The sequence below is a fragment of the Saccopteryx bilineata genome, chromosome 2, assembly GCF_036850765.1.
Source record: "Saccopteryx bilineata isolate mSacBil1 chromosome 2, mSacBil1_pri_phased_curated, whole genome shotgun sequence".
NCBI lineage: Eukaryota > Metazoa > Chordata > Mammalia > Chiroptera > Emballonuridae > Saccopteryx > Saccopteryx bilineata.
In genome coordinates, this window is record NC_089491.1 from 25,379,831 (window position 1) to 25,400,755 (window position 20,925).

A 20,925-nucleotide genomic window follows, 5' to 3' on the forward strand; every position below is an offset into this window, starting at 1 on the left:
TGCCCCACCATTTCCTAAGGCTTTTCCTCACCTGTATGGAATTTGAGTTACTTCATGTCCTGTACAAGCTTGAGGAAAGGAGAAAGAAAGGAGGTTGGGGCAAGCAGTTTCCTTTTAGGATAGTTACACAGATCCCTGTGGCTCACATTCCTTTGGCAACAACATAATTATCTGACCTAGCTGCAAGGGAGGCTGAGAAATGTAGTCTTCTACCTGGGTAGCCATGTGCCCAAGGAAAAGGAAAGGATGGGAGGAGGGGTTGTGGGAGGACGACAAACAGAAGCAGAATCTGTTACTCTGAAAAATAATAAATATTCCAAAGTCCATCTGCTTCAGAAAGCATCTAATATATATATATATATATATATATATATATATATATATATATATATATATATATATATATATATTCTGTTCACAGTCAGCCTAGTGCACTGCCAGGTAACTCAGACCTGGCACATGAGAGCTTATTATTCTCATTGGGCACATGGACCTAACTAATTCAGATCAAGGTCAGATGCTCTATGTCAGTTTTTATCTACAGGAGGTCAGATGCTTTGTCAGTTTTCCCCTACAGGAGAATGAAGTTAGTTGTGTGGTCCAGACAGTGTTATGAACATGGACATCAGCTGGGCTGCAGCCATAGGAAGACTTTATAAAGTTCACTGGAAAGTATGAAAGACTTTGGTGAGATGGAAGAGGGAAGACATTTAGGTGAGGTGACTGTACAGGGGTTTTAAGGCGTGTGATGTGCGCACAGCACCCCCCATTTGTCCGCTTGCCTCTCTCACCCATTCTGCATGTACGGCCTGAAGCTGGCCCTGACCCTCAAAACATCTGTGATGGTACCAGCCTGCTCCCTGGATGAGGTGTCAGCTCCTTCATCTGGAATCTTCTCTCTGGCCCAGCTTTCTTTCACAACCCTCTCTCACTCCATTGTTTCCCTCCCCCTGAGCTTCTGCCTTTCATTCCTTCACTGTTCTCTCTGACCAGTGAAGATGACCCACTCATCTTCATATCCAATCCTACGCTCATCTGGTGGGTGCTAGTGAAATCACAACAGTGTGATTTCTGTGGGGTGACTCTCTTAGGGGCACTACTCCACACCCTTATCCTGGGGGTCTAGCTAGCCCTGTGGGTCTTGAATGAAGACTTTCCCAAGATCCTTAGAAATAATTAGTGACATTGCCTTCAAAGGGCACTGCCAGAAAAGGAGAAACGGAACCAGGAAGTGTCCCGGAGGGTGACCAGTCAGAAGGTGAAGGAAAGGAGGGTGTCAGGAAGCAGTGTCCCATGCCACGTGAAGGTCTGATAGCGTGAAGACCCAACGTAGTTGGCAAATTCAGGAGATGAGAAGAAAAGGGTAGGTTTTCCTGAGACGAATGCAGAGAAGAAGGAAGTAGGGGGCCCGAATGACTTTTTTAGGAAGTGGCAAGTGAAGAGGGCGAGCTGGTGTCTTTAAACTGTTCTTTCTGTCAGTACAAAGGGCTCGTCTTTTTCTAGCAATTGAGCTACTTATTTCTTCTGTGCAGCCTCGCCTCTTCTCAGGGTCAAAGCAGCCAAGGAGCCGAGTTTTTGTTTGTTTTTGTTTTGTTTTGTTTTTCATTTTTCTGAAGCTGGAAACAGGAAGGCAGTCAAACAGACTCCCGCATTCGCCCGACTGGGATCCACCCGGCATGCCCACCAGGGGGCAATGCTCTGCCCCTCTGGGGTGTCGCTCTGTTGCATCCAGAGCCATTCTAGCGCCTGAGGCAGAGGCCACAGAGCCATCCCCAGTGCCTGGGCCATCTTTGCTCCAATGGAGCCTTGGCTGCGGGAGGGGAAGAGAGAGACAGAGAGGAAGGAGAGGGGGCGGGGTGGAGAAGCAGATGGATGCCTCTCCTGTGTGCCCTGGCTGGGAATCGAACCCAGGACTCCTGCACGCCAGGTCGATGCTCTACCGCTGAGCCAACCGGCCAGGGCCAAGGAGCCGAGTTTTTAATGAAAAGATGGTAATAGGAAATCAGCAAGAGGGACTTAGCGTAGTGGGAGTGGGATAGAGCATTCACTGAAACTGGGGGAGAGCCCGCTGGCCATTATCCTCCGTGGCCGGATCCCTTTTCTCCAGTGCCCACATTTCCCAACAACCCCAAAGCCAGAGGTCGGGCACTGGCTGATTTGGTGCCTCTCATCACACCCCAACGTGTTTATTATTATTTTTAATTTAAATAATGTTTTGGTTGAACTATGTTAGTTTTCAGAATTCTTAGGGGTTCCCACTAGCCTATACTACTGATTCTTACAGTGCCAGCTCAAATGCCACTTCTTTCAGGAAGCCTTCCCTAATTTTCTTCCTCTCCCAACCCCTGCCACTGGACAAGGATATTCACACCCACAGCACATTATCTAACCCTGCCATGATCATTTTTCCTCTCTAGGGTCAGGCGTTTGAATAGGGTCTTAATGCTTGAATCCTACCACTCATACCTTTTTATCTTGAGGTTCTTAACCCAGAGTCTATATAGTATTCATAACAGTAGGATGTAAAACAGATTACAGCATGGTTATGGGCCAATAGGCTTTCTGAGGGTTCTCTGGAAAATAAAAAATACTGAGCTGGATGTTGGCTTAGGGTTAAGTCCCAAATGAAGCTTCTAGGTATCTTTCCTCAGCTGCTAAGGTCTTTAGGCCAGGTCTATGGAACAGACCCTGAGTCCTACCATAGCCACATGAATGACAGTAACTGACTTGCCTTTGGGAACATGCCCTGTATAAGAAGAGGAAAGGGAAGGAGATCGTACATGGTTGCTTATCTATAAGGCACAGTGATCTGACCACTTGTAAAACATGGCCCAGTCAATGAGTTTCTGAGCTTCTAGTTCTTATTTATCTATTTACTTACTTACTTTCCTTTTTATTCAGTGAGAGAAGGGGAGGCAGAGACAGACTCCCACATGCACCCTGACTGGGATCCACCTGGCAAGCCCACTAGAGGTCAATGATTGCCCATCTGGGGCATTGCTCCATTGCTCAGCAACCGAGCTCTTCTTAGCACCTTAGGCAGAGGCCATGGAGGCATCCTCAGCACTAGGGCAAACTCGCTCCAATTGATCCATGGCTGCAGGAGAGAGAGAGAGAGAGAGAGAGAGAGAGAGAGAGAGAAAAAGGGATGGAGAAGCAGATGGGTGCTTCTCCTGTGTGCCATGACTGGGAATTGAACCTGGGACATCCACATGCCAGGCCAACACTTTACCACTGAGTCAACCAGCCAGGGCTTGAGCCTCAAGTTCTGATCCCAATTTTTCCTATCTTGAGAAAGAGCTAGTGAGGCAGTAGAGAGGAAAATAGAGTTTTGGAGGAAGGGCAGAGCTTCCTTCATCTGCTTACATTCTTCCTGCCTCGACTATGTATTTTAAGTGGCTATATAACTCATCACCCTACACGTAAACATTAGGAATGGCAATGTTTCCTCCATGCTTTTCCCCTTGTGGTGGTACATATACATTTGCTGTCTAAGAATAAAAAGACCACACGCACACAGACACATATCCTCCTCCCTTTTTTCATTTACAGTAGCTCCTCATTTGTTCTTTGGTTTGAAAAAATATGATGTCACCTTGTTCAGTGAAAAAGAAAATGTAGAAATAGTGTATGTAAACTGTTTATGGGTGGGAGATAACTTATGGGTTCTGAATCTTTTACTGAAACTGAGATAGGAAAATAAAACAAATCACACACATAAAAAAGTAAATAGCCTGACCAGATGGTGGCACAGTGGATAGAGCATCAGACTGGGATGCAGAGGACCCAGGTTCGAGACCCCGAGGTCGCCAGCTTGAGCGCGGGCTCATCTGGTTTGAGCAAAAAAAAAAGCCCACCAGCTTGAACCCAAGGTTGCTGGCTCCAGCAAGGGGTTACTCAGTCTGCTGAAGCCCCACGGTCAAGGCACATATGAGAAAGCAATCAATGAACAACTAAGGTGTTGCAACGCGCAAAGAAAAACTAATGATTGATGCTTCTCATCTCTCTCCATTCCTGTCTGTCTATCCGTCTCTCTGACTCTCTCTCTGTCTCTGTAAAAAAAAAAAAAAAAAAAAAAAAGTAAATAATTTAAAGGTAAATTTATAAAAATAATCTATATATTTCAAGGTAAATAATCTACATCTAATTCCCCCGTGAATCTATCCCAATAATAACACTAATTAGAGCCAGTTGTTAATAAGTGCTTGTTATATGCCAAGCACGATTCTAAGTACCTTATTAACTCTAATCCTTATAGCAATACTCTGACTTAGATACTACTATTATTTCCACTTTAGAGTTAAGAAAACTGACCCATAGAAGATCTAAACATCTTTGCTAAGGTCACACAGCCAGGAAGCAGCAGAAAGCTACATGGATTTGTTGATTGACTTTATGGATAAGGTGTGCAAGCTGTCTAGCCTGCCTGGAATGGAGGGTCCCCATTGACATGCGCCAGAAGATGCAGTGGGACAGGCAGAATGGGGCGTTATTATGAGTGAACTTGAGAACAGGAGTTTGGAATTGGTAGGTGGGCAGTTGAGAATCATGGGTGTCTGAGTGGTGGCACGCCTCAGTGAAAACTTTGCTACACAGGCTGCACGTGTGACTGGAGCTTCCCATTATCCAGAGTCCATGACATTCTTACTTCATTGTATGACTCTGATGAGCAGAAACAATGACTCAGGCAGTCTGAAGAGAGAAAGAGGCTGATGCAGTAGCTCTCAGAGATTTGAACAGATAATGTCTGGTTAAAATATCAAGGAATCAAGTACTAAATTAATACCTACCTGAGGGCTGCAATCCAGGCAGTTAATTAGAGGCAATAAATAGCAAACCAGAAGCCATTAACCACCCAGTGGAGAATAGCAAAACAGGCTCAAGGGATTGGAAAAAAGGAACAGATAGTGTTTGTAAGACAAGAATGGAAACCACAAAACCATATTGAGAACGTGAAAAAAAAATTAACCAAGATAATAAATATCTCTTGTATTATAGGAATATCTGAAGAGAGAAAAAGTGGCTTAATTATTCTCCACACAGAATAGTTACTGGAAGGGTTTACAGTGCACGTGTGAGAAGAAAGGAGGAAAAAGAATTTTTTGCCTTAAACTGATATTATTTGGTCTCAATCCAAGTTTTTAGTTTAGAGAAAAAGAAAAAAACACAGCACCAAAATGGAGACTTAGGAACAAGAAAAAACCAAAAACCAGTAATGAAGAATGGAGGATGGACAAAGTGAGGGGAGGAGTAGCTGGCCACGTCTGGGGGGGGGGGGGGGTCTAGCCCACATATCTCAAGACCAAGGGAGACAAGTAAGTGTAGGTAAGAGAAAACGCTGGTGACAGGGGAGGCCATTAAAGATCTTTAAACAGTGTTGTGGTGACAAGATCAGATTCCCATTCTAGAGAGACAACACATGGTGGAAGAAGTAGGAGGGAGGTGAGGAATCTGATTGGAGGTCATACAGTGGGGAAAGCGCAGGCTCGGTGTCTAAGCTGGGAGTAAAAGGAGTGATAAGTGAGGAGATGTTCCAGGTGGAGAAATCTAGGATTGCGGTTTCAGGGTTGGGAGACTGTGGGTGGGAGGTGGCATTCTTCACAGCGATAGAAAGCACAGGAGGGCCCTGGCCAATTGGCTCAGTGGTAGGGCATTGACCTGGCATGTAGAAGTCCCAGGTGTGATTCCTGGTCATGGCACACAGGAGAAGCGACCATCTGCTTCTCCTCCCCTATCACTTCTCTCTCTCTCTCTCTCTCCCTCTCTCCCTCTCTCTCTCCCTCTCTCCCTCTCTCTCTCTCTCTCTCCCTCTCTCTCTCTCTCTCTCTCTCTCTCTCACTTCCCCTCATGCATGGCTCAAAATTATTTGAGTGCATTGGCCCCAGGAACTGAGGATGGCTCCATGGAGCCTTCTCCTCAGGCACTAAAAATAGCTTGGTTGCTCCTATCGGCCCCAGATGGGCAGAGCATCAGCCCCAGGTGGGGTTGTTGGGTGGATGTCATTCAGGGCGTATGCAATAGTCTGTCTCTGCCTCCACTTCTCTCACTTAAATAAAAAATAAAAATAAAATAAAAAAGAAAACTCAGGAGGAAGAGTATTTGGGAGGGAGGGAGCTCAGTGTTGGACATCTGGAACTGATGTGCTTGTGGACTGTCTGGGTAGAAACCCCTGTCTGATTATGGGGCAAAGGTATGATGGCCACCCTAACAAGGTGTCTTTAGACCGATAGACAAAACAGGCAGTTTCTTAGAATATGACAATTTATTATAGGGCAATTTCCTTCTGAGAAGTTTGGGCCAGCATGGATAGACAGCTCAGCATTTTGCATAAATTATTCTCTACTACCAGACACCTGTTACAGTACTTTTTAAATTGTGTAACTCAGGTACTAATGACTGACAAGACAAAGGGACAAAGAATACAACGGTTCCAGGGGCCATACCTCCTGGTGGTCTTGTGATAGAAGATTGCTTATAATCGATATGATTACCAGTTGGATATTTATCTCGGTTGTCATGCCATTGCAGCTGTTCCTAACAAAAATATTTATGGCTACATTTTAAGGAACACAAATAATCATAAACCAGAAGGCTTTGATATGCTTGCAAGGACAGGGAGGTCAGTGAAAGGTCATAGCACGATACTTAAAATATGAAATGAAATCCAGAACACAGAGGTTGAGTTGGTTTTGTTCACACTGACATCTATGCAACCTGGAGGCAGTTGGCTGTTGGGCTTAAATGCTGATATAAGAAAATAAAATTTTAAAAATAAAAACAGATAAAGAAGCAGAACCCTGTGAGGTTACTAGAGCGCGCCCCGAGGGTCTCAGGCTGGCCCCTGGATCGGTGGGAGGGCAGGCGCTCAGCAGTGGATGAGAAATACAAAGGGCCGCCAGACCAGAGGACGTGGCAGTGGTACAGCTGGAACCTCTGCTAGGAACCATGCTCCGAAATCAAAGACAGGAAGAAATGCCCCAAATTATGAAGTAAGAAAGAATAAATCTAAAGAAAGTAGAAGGAAACAGTAAAATAATAAAAATATAGCAGAATTTAATGAAATAGAAACCAAATATTTTGTAAAGATCAAAAAAGCCAAAACAGCTCTGGCTGGGTGGCTCAGTGGATAAAGTGTTGTCCTGGCACACTGAGGTCGTGCATTTGAGCCCTAGTCAGGGCGCATGTGAGAAGCAATCACTGAGTGCACAGCAAAATGGCAAATGGAACAGCTAAGCAGAACAGCGAATTGATGCTTCTCTCTCTCTCTTTTTCTCAAATCAATGGAAAATAATAATAATTATTATTATTATTTTGTGACAGAGACAGAGACAGAAAGAGGGACAGATAGGGACAGACAGGAAGGGAGAGAGATGAGAAGCATCAATTCTTTGTTGTGGCACTTTAGTTCTTCATTGATTGCTTTCTCATATGTGCCTTGACCGGGGGGCTACAGTAGAGCGAGTGACCCCTTGCTCAAGCCAGCGACCTTGGGCTCAAGCTAATGAGCCTTGCTCAAACCAGATGAGCCTATGCTCCAGCCATCAACCTCAGGGTTGAGAACCAGGGTCCTCCACGTCCCAGTCCGACGCCCTATCCACTGCGCCACCGCCTGATCAAGCAAAAATATATATTTTTTTAAGTTGAAAGTAATTCTTTGAAAATACAAATAAAGTGATTAAGTGTATTAGTCAGGTTTATCCAAAGAAACAGAACCAATAGGGTGTGTGTGTGTGTGTGCGCACTTGCATGTAAAGAGAGAGAGGAAAAGAGAGATAGACGATTGATTGACTTTAAGGAACTGGCTCACAGAATTACGGAAGCTGGCAAGCCCAAAATCTGCAGGGTGGGCAGGCAGGCTGGAGATCCACGAGAGGGCCGACACTGCAGTTCAAGTTCGGAGGGAGCTGCTGCATCATTCACTCCTGCTTAAGGGAAGGTCAGTCTTCTTGTTCTGTCCAGGCCTGCAGCTGTGGATGAGGCCCACCCATGGGATGGAGGGCACCCTGCTTTACTCAGAGCACACCGATCTAAATGTTAAGTGTTAGTCTCATCCAAAATTGTCCTCACAGAAACATTCAGAATAATGTTTGACCACTTATCTGGGCACCTAGCCCAACCAAGTTGACACATAAAATTTACTATCACAATAAGCTTCTGGCAAGATTGATCAAGAGAAAAAGAGAGAAGACAAATAATATTAGGAATGAGAAAATAGAAAATAATCTTAGACTTGTTAGAGATTAAAAAGCTAAGTTACAGGCCCTGGCCAGTTTGCTCAGTGGTAGAGCGTCGGCCTGGCGTGCAGGGGTCCCGGGTTCGATTCCTGGCCAGGGCACACAGGAGAAGCGCCCATCTGCTTCTCCACCCCTCTCCTTCCTCTCTGTCTCTCTCTTCCCTTCCCACAGCGAGGCTCCATTGGAGCAAAGATGGCCCGGGCGCTGGGGATGGCTCCTTGGCCTCTGCCCCAGGCACTAGAGTGGCTCTGGTCACGACAGAGCGACGCCCCGGAGGGGCAGAGCATCGCCCCCTGGTGGGCAGATCGTCGCCCCCTGGTGGGTGTGCCGGGTGGATCCCGGTAGGGCGCATGCGGGAGTCTGACTGTCTCTCCCCGTTTCCAGCTTTGGAAAAATACAAAAAAAAAAAAAAAAAAAAAAAAAGCTAAGTTACAACACAGCAATAAAAAGCCAGATAATCCAGTTAAAAAATGGAGACTGGCTCTAAGTGGAGGTTTCTCCAGAGAAGATCTAAAGCTAGTCAATAAGCACATGAAAAGAAGCTCAACATCATTAATCATTAAGGAAATGCAAAACAAAATCTTTTTTTTTTCTTTCTGTGAGAGAGAAATAGAGACAAGAAGGGAAAGAGATGAGAAGCATCAACTCGTAGTTGCATCACTCTTACTTGTAATGGACATAATGTTCATAGAATGGAAAAATCAAACAAATTTTAAAACTAAGAAAAGACATAGATGATTTGAATCATGCAAGTAGTAGGTTCATTCACACCAGTGTACAGAATCCACAAATGCAGGATCATTTTCTTTTTGAGTGCGCGAGGAAGATCCCCTCAAACTGACTGTATACCAGAACATGAAGAAGTCAGTAAATTACAAAGGATTTACATCATACAGATGTTTTCTGACTACAATGCAGTAAAATTTGAAATTAACAAAGCATAGGGGGGAAAACCGCCAATGTCTGGAAATGGAAAAACAAGAACAAAAACCCCAAGCATTAAAGAGAAAATTGTAAGGAAAATTAAGATACATTTATAACAGCAAAGCATTACATGTCAAAATGTTTAGCTAGAATGTTAGAACCTAAAACAGAACTTACAGGGAAATTTATAACCTTGAATACATTTATCAGAAGATAAGAAAGATTGAAAACAAATGAGCTAAGTATTCAACTTAAACTGAAAACAAAAAGAAGAAAATAATGCAGACCTGGATGGGAATAAATAAAATGGAAAACACACACGTAAATAAGGATAATTACCTAAACCTAAAGCTGTCTTTTTGTCTGTCTCACAAGATTCACGCATTCCTAGTAAGGCTAATCAGGGGAAGGGAGAAGGTGCAGATAAACTATATATAAAATAGAGAAGGCTGCCTGCCTAGTGGTAGCACAGTGAATATAATGTCAACCTGGGATGCTAAAGTCCCAGGTTTGAAACCCCAAGGTCACCAGCTTGAGTGCCAGCTCATGTGGTTTAAGCACAGGCTCACCAGCTCGAGCGGGGATCACCAGCTTGAGCATTAGATCATAGACATGATTCCATGGTTGCTGGCTTGAATCCAAAGGTCACTGCCTTATAGCCCAAGGTTCCTGGCTTGAGCAAGGGGGTCACTGGCTCGGATGGAGCCCCCTGGTCAAGGGACATATGAGAAAACAGTGAACAACTAAAGTCCTACAACTATGAGTTGATGCTTCTCATCTCTCCCCCTCCCCCATCTTCTCTCTCACTAAAAATAAAAATAAAATAAAGAAAGTGAAAGTTGACAGGAATGGTGTCATCTCAGCCTCTCTCTAGTGTGTCTCAGCCTCTCTCTGTGTGGCAGAGGCAAAAGGGCCACATTGAATCTTGATTGATGAAAGACTTTCATTCCATCAGTTAGATGCACGACACTAGAATTCAGTGTTGGGTTAGCTGGAGCAGGGGAGTGGTGTATGTAAAATATTTATGGGGTTTAGTTTTTTGCACCAGCTTTATTAGGATATATATACTTTTTGTACCTTACAATTCACCAACCTGAAGTGTACCATAAAGTGGTTTTTAGTTTCCATTCACAGGGTTGTTCAGCCATCACCATAATCAATTTTAGAACATTTTTATATATCTCCTCAAAAGGAATTCTATACCCTTTAGTTATGATCCTTCAGTCCTGTCATGCCCCTCCTCCCGCCACCCCTAGCCCTAGAAAACCACTAATATTCCAGTCTCGATATTTGCCTTTTCTGGACACTCCCTGTAAATGGGATTATGCAAAATGTGGTCTTTTGTGACTCTTCTTTCACTCAGGAAAGCGACTCAGGTTCATCTCTGTTGTCACATATACCACTGCTTCATTCTTTTCTAGGCCAAGTACCATTATATAAATGTACCATATTTTGTTTACCCATTCATCAATGGATGGACATGTGGGCTATTTCCTGGGTTTAGCTATTATGAATAATGCTGCCATGAATGCCTGGGTACACGTTTTTATGTGAATATATGTTTTTGCCTTTCTCAGTATGAACATTTACATAGAAAACGGAGAAGACACAACAAACAGATATAACCAAGAGAATGCAGTAAGGTTTCCATTAATAGGATCAAACACATAAACCCAATCGCTCTTGTTCTCTAGCAATAATAAACTAGAGAAGGTAAAAGAAAACAAGATATTGTTTAAAATAGCAACAGAAATCTAAAGTGTCCAGGTTTTACCTAACACAGAATGCATTGGTCCTGCATGGAGAAAAAATTTGAACTCTTAAGGGATATAGAAGACATATAATAAACGTCTGGGCAGTGGACAGTCTACTCTGCTCAGGTGCATTCTGACCTGGGGCATGGCCAAGGTCTGGCCAGTGCAGTGCAGCTGTGGACAGCATGGGAAGGCAGCACTGCTGGCATAGTGAGAAATTGTGCCAGGACCCTGAACATTAGATCCATGTTCTGCGAAAGGCACTCTTGGTAAATATCTTACCAGACAATCATGCAGGAGTTTCAGGATAATGGTGTTGGGAATATCAAAGACTTTTTGCAAGTGGCAGGATATTAAATACTGGCACAGGGTCCAGTATTTAAAACTTATTTTATGCCAAATAGATAATTTAATTCCAGGGAAAATTTGTAATATGGTAAAAATCTGCTTCTATTCCAATGCCAACCCCAATTAGTGTACTAAAATTTATTTCTGCATTAATGACCCAGAGTTAGCACAGATCCCACAAGGTAAAGGGCGTGGTCAACAGAAAGACTATCCTCGCTTCAGACCAACTGGATAACCCGTTCAGGGGCTACCCACCAGAATGTCCCATAGAACTCAGGACAGCACTACACCTGCAAACTGTATAGGTTTGCTATAAAGGAAACAACTCAGGAACAGCCAATGAAGAGACACATAGGGCAAGGTCCAGGGGGCTCCCAAGTGCCGAGTTTCCATGCCCTCTTGTGGAATCAGGGCACGTAAACTTCCGGGTACATCCTCTGTTTACCAACCAGGAAGCCCCGCTGAGTTTCAGTGTCCAGAGTTTCTGTTGGGGTTTCATTACATAGGCACAATGGATTTCATTATTGGCTACAGCAATCGAACTCAATTTCCAGTCTGCCACCTGCTCCTTGGAGATGGGGCTACCTCAAAGCCCCAACCTTCTAACTACGTGGTAGGTTTCTAATGGGTAGCCCCCATCCTGATAGCATAAACTCAGATGTGATCCCAGGAGCTCATGAATAAGAAAGGCAGGCTTATTATTTGGAAAATTCCAAGGTTTTAGTCTTTCTTTTAGGAACAAAGGACAAAGACCAAATTCTTTAATATACAACAATTTGCAGAACAAGAGAAAATGTCATTAAACGGATACCGCAAGGCATTTGACAGCACACATCTCATTCCAAGTTTTAGAAACAGACAATTAGAAACTAGTGCTAGAAAAGCTCCAAAAAATAAACTACTTGCCAACACTTAAACTAGTTCAGTACATAAGTGAGCTTTGTTCCAAAACGTGCTCATATTTGGGACTTAGAAACCCATTCTTGCCTGACCTGTGGTGGCGCAGTGGATAAAGCATCGACCTGGAATGCTGAGGTCGCCGGTTCGAAACCGTGGGCTTGCGTGGTCAAGGCACATATGGGAGTTGAAGCTTCCTGCTCCTCCCTTCTCTCTCTCTCTCTCTCTCTCCTCTCTAAAATGAATAAACAAAGTCTTTAAAAAAAAAGAAGAAGAAGAAACCCATTCTTACAGAGACAGTCTTACCCAGTAGTTATTAGTTTGCAGTCTAGTTTACAAAATTTAATAATAATCACCTAACAGTAATAATGATGGCGTTTATTGAGCTGAAAATCTGCTCCATGCCAAGGTATTATTCTAGATGCTAGGAAATAGTAAGGATAACGTGTTTGAAAAAATGTGAGAAGATGAGGAGCCGGAGTCCAAAGTCACGTTACAAGATCTTAACTTTGTTAGTCACCTACCTAGAGAGTCTTAAAACATAAGTAGTCATTGCATTACTGGATAAATATTCTGAGAAAAATAAAATGGCCTCAGCTTTGTAGTGAGAAACACGAGGAAGAACATTATATGAAGATACTTACCCTAGTTTGTAGCATTCAGCGGTTGCTCAATACATATTAAGAGAAAAACAAGAAACGCATTCAAGGCCGGATTCAGTCTATAGCAATGTTTTCCAAGTAGACAGACTCTGCATCATAACCATTGGGGTCTATAATCTTTACACAGCATCAGGGGCAGTTAACTCTTTCACGGACTGGCATGAAATTTCTGGTGGGCTGGCGATTGAAAACCACTGGTCTATAGCATTGAAGTGGACATAAACCCTAACCTAAAATAAGCATAAAACTTGACAAACTAATGCATTTGGCCCAATTACTAAAAGGTGGGGATAAGGTAGGGCTGTATTTTAGTATGAGATCAAGGTCTAAGGTGGTAGAACTGTCCAAAAGACACAGTTGTGTGTGCCAGGGAGTGTAGCCAGGGAAGTGTAGCCCAGTGGCTTTTTTTTTTCTTAAAGGATAATTAATAGAACAAAATGAATAAACATTTTGAAACATTTGACAGTCATTTTATTCAGTGGCCAATGCCAGGCACGACGCTGGGCAGAGAATATAAGATGACTCACACTTGGTTTCTTTGTGCATGGAGGAAGCAGTGTAGGAGAAAATTATTTTTGTCACAAACTGGACGCATAAGGCAGGCCTGCTCTTCGATGTATGCTTAACGCATTATGATGTTGAGTACTGCTATGAGAGAAATACACAGCTGTTAGAAACAATCTGTTTAAAGGATTTGGCGAGATATGAAAATGTTATATGCCGCTTAATGAAAAATAGAAGTTCACGGTAATGCAAAAATTCTATTATCACCTATATAAATGGGAAACCTCTACTATTGAATATATAAATGGATCGTTGTTAATTTCTTTTTCTCTTAGAGCATGTGTATTGTATTAAAACTGTGATTTTTGAGCTCCCAGAGCACAGTGGTGAGCCAGTGTTTATATGAAAGTGTACCCCCTCCCAGTGTACCTCCTTGCCTATGAAATGATGGAAACATCACCTATTCTCAGGTAACATGTAAGGCTCAGCTCAAAGATGTGTACCCTGCACTCTTTCTTGGGAAGAGGGTGATTAGACTTAAACAGAGCCCTTTTCTGAGGCCTTGAATATATCTAGATGGGTGGAGTAGAAAACAGTAAATTACATATTTTTTAAATTTCTCATTGGAAAATGTTACTGGACTTTCTAACCATTATTTATTCTCACTACTCAGGTTACCCTTTCCCTACTGCTCCTCCGGTGGACCCATTTGCCAAAATCAAGGTGGAGGACTGTGGAAAAACTAAGGGATGCTTTAGGTTGGTAGATCTGTGAGTTGGATAACTGTAAGACTAAGACATTGATTTACTTCTCAAGGTAGGATTGAAATTGCATGCAGTCCATTCTAACCGGAAGCCTCTCCCCCTTCCTCACTTCAGCAGGGACGTGGCCTATTCTGGTGGCCACCCAAGTTTGCTGTCTTAAAGGCCTTAAGCTCTGACGTGCAGCTAGGCACTGGAACATTCTTCATTTTTGACTGTTCTGCCATTGTCACAGGTGTCTACTACTAACCCAGTAGTTCTCAAAGCATGCACCAGGGTGCACTGGTGCGCCCTAGATTTCCAGGTGCGCCCTATGGTATTCCAGAGAAATATGTGCCTGCTGGGGACCAAAAAACCAACAGGGTTTTTCGAGTTCAGATTTTGGGAAGACAGAGGTGTGGAGAATTGGCTGTAAGCTGACAGTCTGCCCAACTTCCCACCTCACTTGCCTGATTAGGTTGCAAAAGACTGTTAAGCTGTGGTGCTGGATTGTTTACACTACCCCCCATGTTCCCCGGAAAGACTGGAGGCAACTTTCTTCTATCCTTTGTTTGGTGTAAAGTCAAGATAATATGTATGGTGGGGGTTTTCTGCACTCAACACAGAGCAAAAAGAGAGGAATTCTTTAATGTATTGATGAGGAAATGAGAGTTTGCCTTTCAAATATATGCCCAAACATTGAAGAAATCTCGAGGACACATCAGGCTCATGTTTCTCATAAGCACAAGAATGAAAAAGCCGCCTGACCAGGTGGTAGCGCAGTGGATAGAGCGTCGGACTGGGATGCAGAGGACCCAGGTTCGAGACCCCGAGGTCGCCAGCTTGAGCGTGAGCTCATCTGGTTTGCGTGGGGCTCACCAGCTTGAGCCCAAGGTCGCTGGCTTGAGCAAGGGGTTACTTGGTCTGCTGTAGCCCCCTGGTCAAGGCACATGTGAGAAAGCAATCAATGAAGAACTAAAGTGCCACAATGAAAAACTGATGATTGATGCTTCTCATCTCTCTTCATTCTTGTCTGTCTGTCCCTGTCTATCCCTCTCTCTGACTCTCTCTCTGTCTCTGTAAAAAAAAAAAAAAAAAAGAAAAAGAAAGAATAAACATAACACGTTTGTACCTGGACCTGCTGAATTTACTAAATCTTACTAAGAATGTATCTATATATATAAGAAGATAACTTTTATGTTGTTTTTTTTTATTTTTTAATTCCTCTTTTTTACGAATTCAAAAAATGTAACATAAAAATGTTTTTTTTGTTTGTTTGTTTGTTGTTGTTGTTTTTTGCATTTTTCTGAAGCTGGAAACAGGGAGAGACAGTCAGACAGACTCCCACATGCGCCCGACCGGGATCCACCCAGCACGCCCACCTTGGGGCTATGCTCTGCCCACCAGGGGGCGATGCTCTGCCCATCCTGGGCGTCGCCATGTTGCGACCAGAGCCACTCTAGCCCTGGGGCAGAGGCCAAGGAGCCATCCCCAGCGCCCGGGCCATCTTTGCTCCAATGGAGCCTTGGCTGGGGGAGGGGAAGAGAGAGACAGAGGAAGGCGCGGCGGAAGGGTGGAGAAGCAAATGGGCGCTTCTCCTATGTGCCCTGGCCGGGAATCGAACCCGGGTCCTCCGCACACTAGGCCGACGCTCTACCGCTGAGCCAACCGGCCAGGGCCCATAAAAATGTTTTTTAATGTCAGAATAAATTTAATTTTGTCATATTTATTTTGTTTAATTACCATAAAAGCACGCTTGGACTTCATATTTTTTATTTAATATTTGACTTAATTATTATAACACATTTCTCAGAAATTTGTATATAGTGTGCCTACAATTATTTGTAGGATTTTAAATGCGCCCCGACTTCAAAAAGTTTGAGAACCACTGTCTTAACCAATTGTCTGTATAAAGAAGAATCATGTGACACAGAATATATCCGGGCTTATCAGGAGGAGGCGTGGATGGGACAGGCAATGACAGATACATCTAATACCCAATTCCTTTTCAAATCAGTAGTCATGACTTATTGATATCTGTATGATACTAACTAGTCATTGAGCATTGATTATTTTATCAGGCTTATAATCTCAGGTGTAGTGCGTCCTTATATAATTATTACTAGTATTCTATCAAGACACGATGGGCTGGAGCTAGAACACAGGAGTGTAGGCAGAGGGCCTCCCACAGAGATAGCTCTGTTCGGTTGGAAAAGCCTCCTTCTCTTTGAATTCTTTATCTCCTGAAACAATTTGTCCTTAGGTAAAGATTTTGCTGATCTCTGTACTAAAGTTCTGATATATATTTTAGTTCAGTGCTCAGGATCTAAGGAGAAAAAACTGAGTGATGGGGATTTTGAGCTTTCTTTGGATTACCAGAGCATTTCTAAGGAATAATAAAAAAAATCCAGTGACACTAGTATTAAGGAAGATGGCCGGTAATGTATAATTCTGGTGATGGGGGAATAGTTTTTGAGGAACGATGGATTTTAGTACCCTGCTAGCTCCAGGTGACTTGTTTTCTGGCCCATTCACTCCGTTAGCTTTTCTTAACCCTTTTCACCCCAGTTCCGTGTTATCTGGAACTTACGTCTCATCCCGGCTGCTCAGAGTATCTGGAGCACAGTGGCCTCGTTCTGGCCTTTCTCCTCAACCAACACTTAGCAGTTTTGTGTCTTGTTCCTTCAGATACCTTTCATCTGAGTTTAGGTTGTCCCACCCGCTGCTGCAGTTTTCTCTCATTCTGAAAATGGGGTGTGAAACAGTGTTCTCCAAACTGGGACTTGTCAATTCTTAAAGGATGCATAAATTCTCTGTAAGAAAACTTAAATTTGTGTTTTTAAAACAGAAACAACTCATAGATACAAAGAACAGACTGATGGTTGCCAAGTGGGATGGGGGCAGGGGTGAAAAGGTGAAGGGATTAAGAAGTATAAATTGGCAGTTACAAAATAATCACAGGGATACAAAGTACAGCGTGGGACTATAGTCAATAATATTGTAATAACTATGTATGGCATCAGGTGGGCAATAGACTTTTCAGGGAGTTCACTTTGGAAGTTATATAAATGTCTAAACACTGGGCTGTACACTTGAAACTAATATAATACTGAATGTCCACTGTAATTTAAAATTTAAAATTTTTTTAAATTAAAAAAAGTATTGCTGAGTAAATTAAAAATAAATAAAATATATTTGTGTCTTCATTTCAAAACCACTTCTTTAAAGGATTAATATATGCAAGTCTAATTATGTGGATAACCACTGTGATGAGCTTTAGTGTCTGAATTTGTAATTGTATTAGAACTAATGGAGCAAATGCAAATGTTATAAATAGATGATGCATCCATGGTCAGTAAATACCGGATGAGGCATTCATTTGGTGAATTGTGCATACAGGGTTTTGCAGTAGTTCAAATAAAAATGGAGGAGAGTGAGTCATGCATAATAGCAAGAACATGCTCAATCAAAAGCCCCTGAGCAGTACAGTCAGACATGCTATATGCTTGGGAGCAGAATTTTACTTTCAGTAAAACCACATCACCCATCACATGAATGCTGTGAGTTTAAACGGTCCTAGTTTTGTAGTTTAATTTACATTTGATTTGCAATTTGGTATTTGTTTAATTACAAATTTTAAAGTAGAAAGAATTGGTGTGCATTTAATTAACAAAAATAATTTAAATTATTAACTCAAAAAATTTTTTCTTATACATGGGATTTAGAAATAATTCAGTAATAACTAATATTTGAGAGACACTAATGTAGAGAACCCCGGCTGGGAGTTTGGAGGCACTGATTCAGGTCCTGTTGCAGCTACTGACTCACTGCAAGCTCAGGAAAGCCCGTTCCCATCTCTGGACCCCTGTTTATGTGTAGATAAAGTAGATCATCTCTGAGGTCCCTCCTAACTGAGTGAAACTTTTTTTTGAGACCGCAGGGAGCAAAAATCTAATGTGTTCACTAATGTTACTTAGCATCCTGCCTGATATATATATAGATAGGAGTCCTCTTAATGTATTTTGAATGAGAACATGACAGAATATTGCCTATTTATTTTTATTAAATTTATTGCGGTAGCATTGACTAATAGCATTGTGTAAATTTCAGGTATACAGTTTTATAATACCCCATCTTTATATATTATTGTGTGCTCACCACTCAAAGTCTCATCTCCTTCTGTCACCATATAGTTGACTTCCTTTACCTCCTGAGTAATGTCTGTTTTGATGTCTCCTATAGATACGGCAAACCAGGCTGCAATGCAGAGACCTGTGAGTACTTCCTTAGCTACCGGATAATAGGGGCTGACGTGGAATTTGAGCTGAGTGCAGATACAGATGGCTGGGTAGCTGTTGGATTCTCTTCAGACAGAAAAATGGTAAGACACTCATCGTGATAGGTTATTTTTCTCTTTAATTTGCTCTGTGACTTTAGGGTTTAGAGAACAGGCATGGTTATGCTTTGTGAAGCTACCATGCCACTTTTAAATAGAAGAAGCCAATGTCTGGCATTTGATTGTCTTTTGCAGAGCATGGCAAAGCAAAGAAATTTGTCAAAGTGGTATAATCATTGTATTAGTATGGCTCTCTGGTTGCAAGTTAAAGAAATTAAAATTCAAGCTAGCTTAAGCAGAGAAGGAAGGGTTGACTATGAAAACGTAAGATGTTTCATGGTACCAGTATTTATCTGCTATTTCCACAGAAATGCTGCAAGGAAAGCTTCCCAAACCGCATGGTTTATAATAGTAAGCATTAATTTCTTGCTCAGATATGTGTGGATTGGCCGGAGCTCAGCTGGGCTTGGCTCCAGTCCATGGGTTGGATTCAGGTTTTTTTCTAATCATTTGGGAACCAGCAGCTACCAAGGCATGTTATTTTTATGGCTCAGGCAGGAGTTCAAGAGCAGTCCAAACTTATTTCAAACCTCTGCTCACGTCACTGCTGCTAACATTCCATTGCCCAAAGTAAGTCACGCAGCCAAGTCGAGAATGAAGGGGCAGGGATGTACACTCTCCCACCAAGAGGCCCTGCAGAGATGTGGGTGTATAATAGTACTGTAGGGGGCTGAAGAATTGCGTCTGACAATTCAGTCTTCCTCAGTCCCCCTGGGCAAGGACACATCTGGACCTCAGAGAGGCCTGTGACCAGGTACAAGCAGGGCAGCGGGAATCCAGGCCGCAGTCCATCTCCTGCCTCCGCTGACTTCTTCCCTCTTTTCTCTGTAGCCCCATCACTCGCCACTTCACTGTGCGAGGGTGCTTCCCAAACACCTAAACTTTCTTAGGCCTCTGTACCTTTGCACATGCTGCTGCTCTGTCTAGAGGACCCTTCCTCTTCTCTCTACCTGGCCTGTGTTGAGACTGAGGCAGTGAGGAGAGGGCAGCTCACACCAGGGTTCCGGCAGTGGTGTTGGTGAGAAGCACTCAGATTTTGGGTATGTTCTGAAGTTCATGCAGATAGGCGTTGCTATTGGGTTGGACAGGAGTTGTAGGTGGGTGGTAGGAAGACACGGAGAGAGCAATCCAAGCAGTCAGAGCTCCGGGGACTTTGTTCTTGGAGAGGTCACCAAGAGAACGATGCTCCATCAATTCCCAGTTCAGGCAGTAAGACAGTGGGTCCAACTGGTAAGATTGCATAAATATGAATCTTTTCCACTTATCTCCTACTGTGGTGTCAGTGGGAGGAGCAGCAGCTGTGTGCCACACCCAGAAGCTGGCTTGGATTGCAGTTGACCATTTCCCATCCTGGAATGCACGTGTAGTCATGGTACAGCTGTTGAGTATAGAGCTCAGAGCAGGGCGGTTAAGTGAGTAGCATTCCAATTTTACGTTTGACATTTTGCTACCTAAAGGCCTTTAAAATATCGATCTCTCTTTTCTCCAGTTATTTTAAGAAGAAACACAGATTATTTTTTTTCAAAACTCAATACATTGGAAAAGCAAAATGAAACCCCTTATAATAGCCTTTAACTTTTTTGGAAATGGCACATTATTGGTTTATTATTAGACTTTATTTTTTTTAGAGAAGTTTTAGGTTCATAGCAAAATCTAATAGTGGATACAGAACATTTCTATATACTCTCAGCATCCTGACACACATAGCCTCCCCCATTACAAACATCCCCCGCAGAGCAGTAAGTATATTTGTTAGAAATGCTGAACACCTTTAACATTTTTTAACTTGTTTTGAAAAAAAATTTAAGCCTATAGATAAACTTCAAGGATAGTACAATATAATAATATACTTCACCTGGAGTCAACAAATGTCAACTCTTTTATTTTGGTAAAATGTACATAACAATATCTACCAGTTTAACCGTTTTGAAGGGTAGATTCAGTGCATCAGTTACATTCACAGAGTGCGGCATTGCCATTAAGTAGTTCCAGAACTTTTCTATCAATATAAATGGCGGGGGACCCGGGTTCGATTCCCGGCCAGGGCACATAGGAGAAGCGCCCATTTGCTTCTCCACCCCCCTCCCCTCCTTCCTCTCTGTCTCTCTCTTCCCCTCCCGCAGCCAAGGCTCCATTGGAGCAAAGATGGCCCGGGTGCTGGGGATGGCTCCTTGGCCTCTGCCCCAGGCGCTAGAGTGGCTCTGGTCATGGCAGAGCGACGCCCCGGAGGGGCAGAGCATCGCCCCCTGGTGGGCAGAGCGGGCGCCCCTGGTGGGCGTGCCGGGTGGATCCCGGTCGGGCGCATGCCGGAGTCTGTCTGACTGTCTCTCCCCGTTTCCAGCTTCAGAAAAAAGAAAAAAAAAAAGAAACAAAAAGAAATAATGTCTTAGCCTTTTTTTGGGGGGGGGGCCTTTATGACATCAACCCCTTTGATGATTATAGGACAAGTTTTTCTTGTAGAATTAC

At 43.1% G+C, this 20,925-nt stretch overlaps 1 protein-coding gene across 1 annotated transcript in view; it reads left to right on the plus strand.

Moving 5' to 3' along the window:
- Window positions 1-20,925, plus strand: part of FRRS1L (ferric chelate reductase 1 like) — a 33,256-nt gene that overhangs the window by 1,816 nt on the left and 10,515 nt on the right. The window contains exons 2-3 of the mRNA XM_066256575.1: window positions 13,997-14,081; window positions 18,306-18,444. Of these exons, the coding sequence (XP_066112672.1) occupies window positions 13,997-14,081; window positions 18,306-18,444 (224 nt within the window). The remainder of the gene's footprint in view (window positions 1-13,996; window positions 14,082-18,305; window positions 18,445-20,925) is intronic.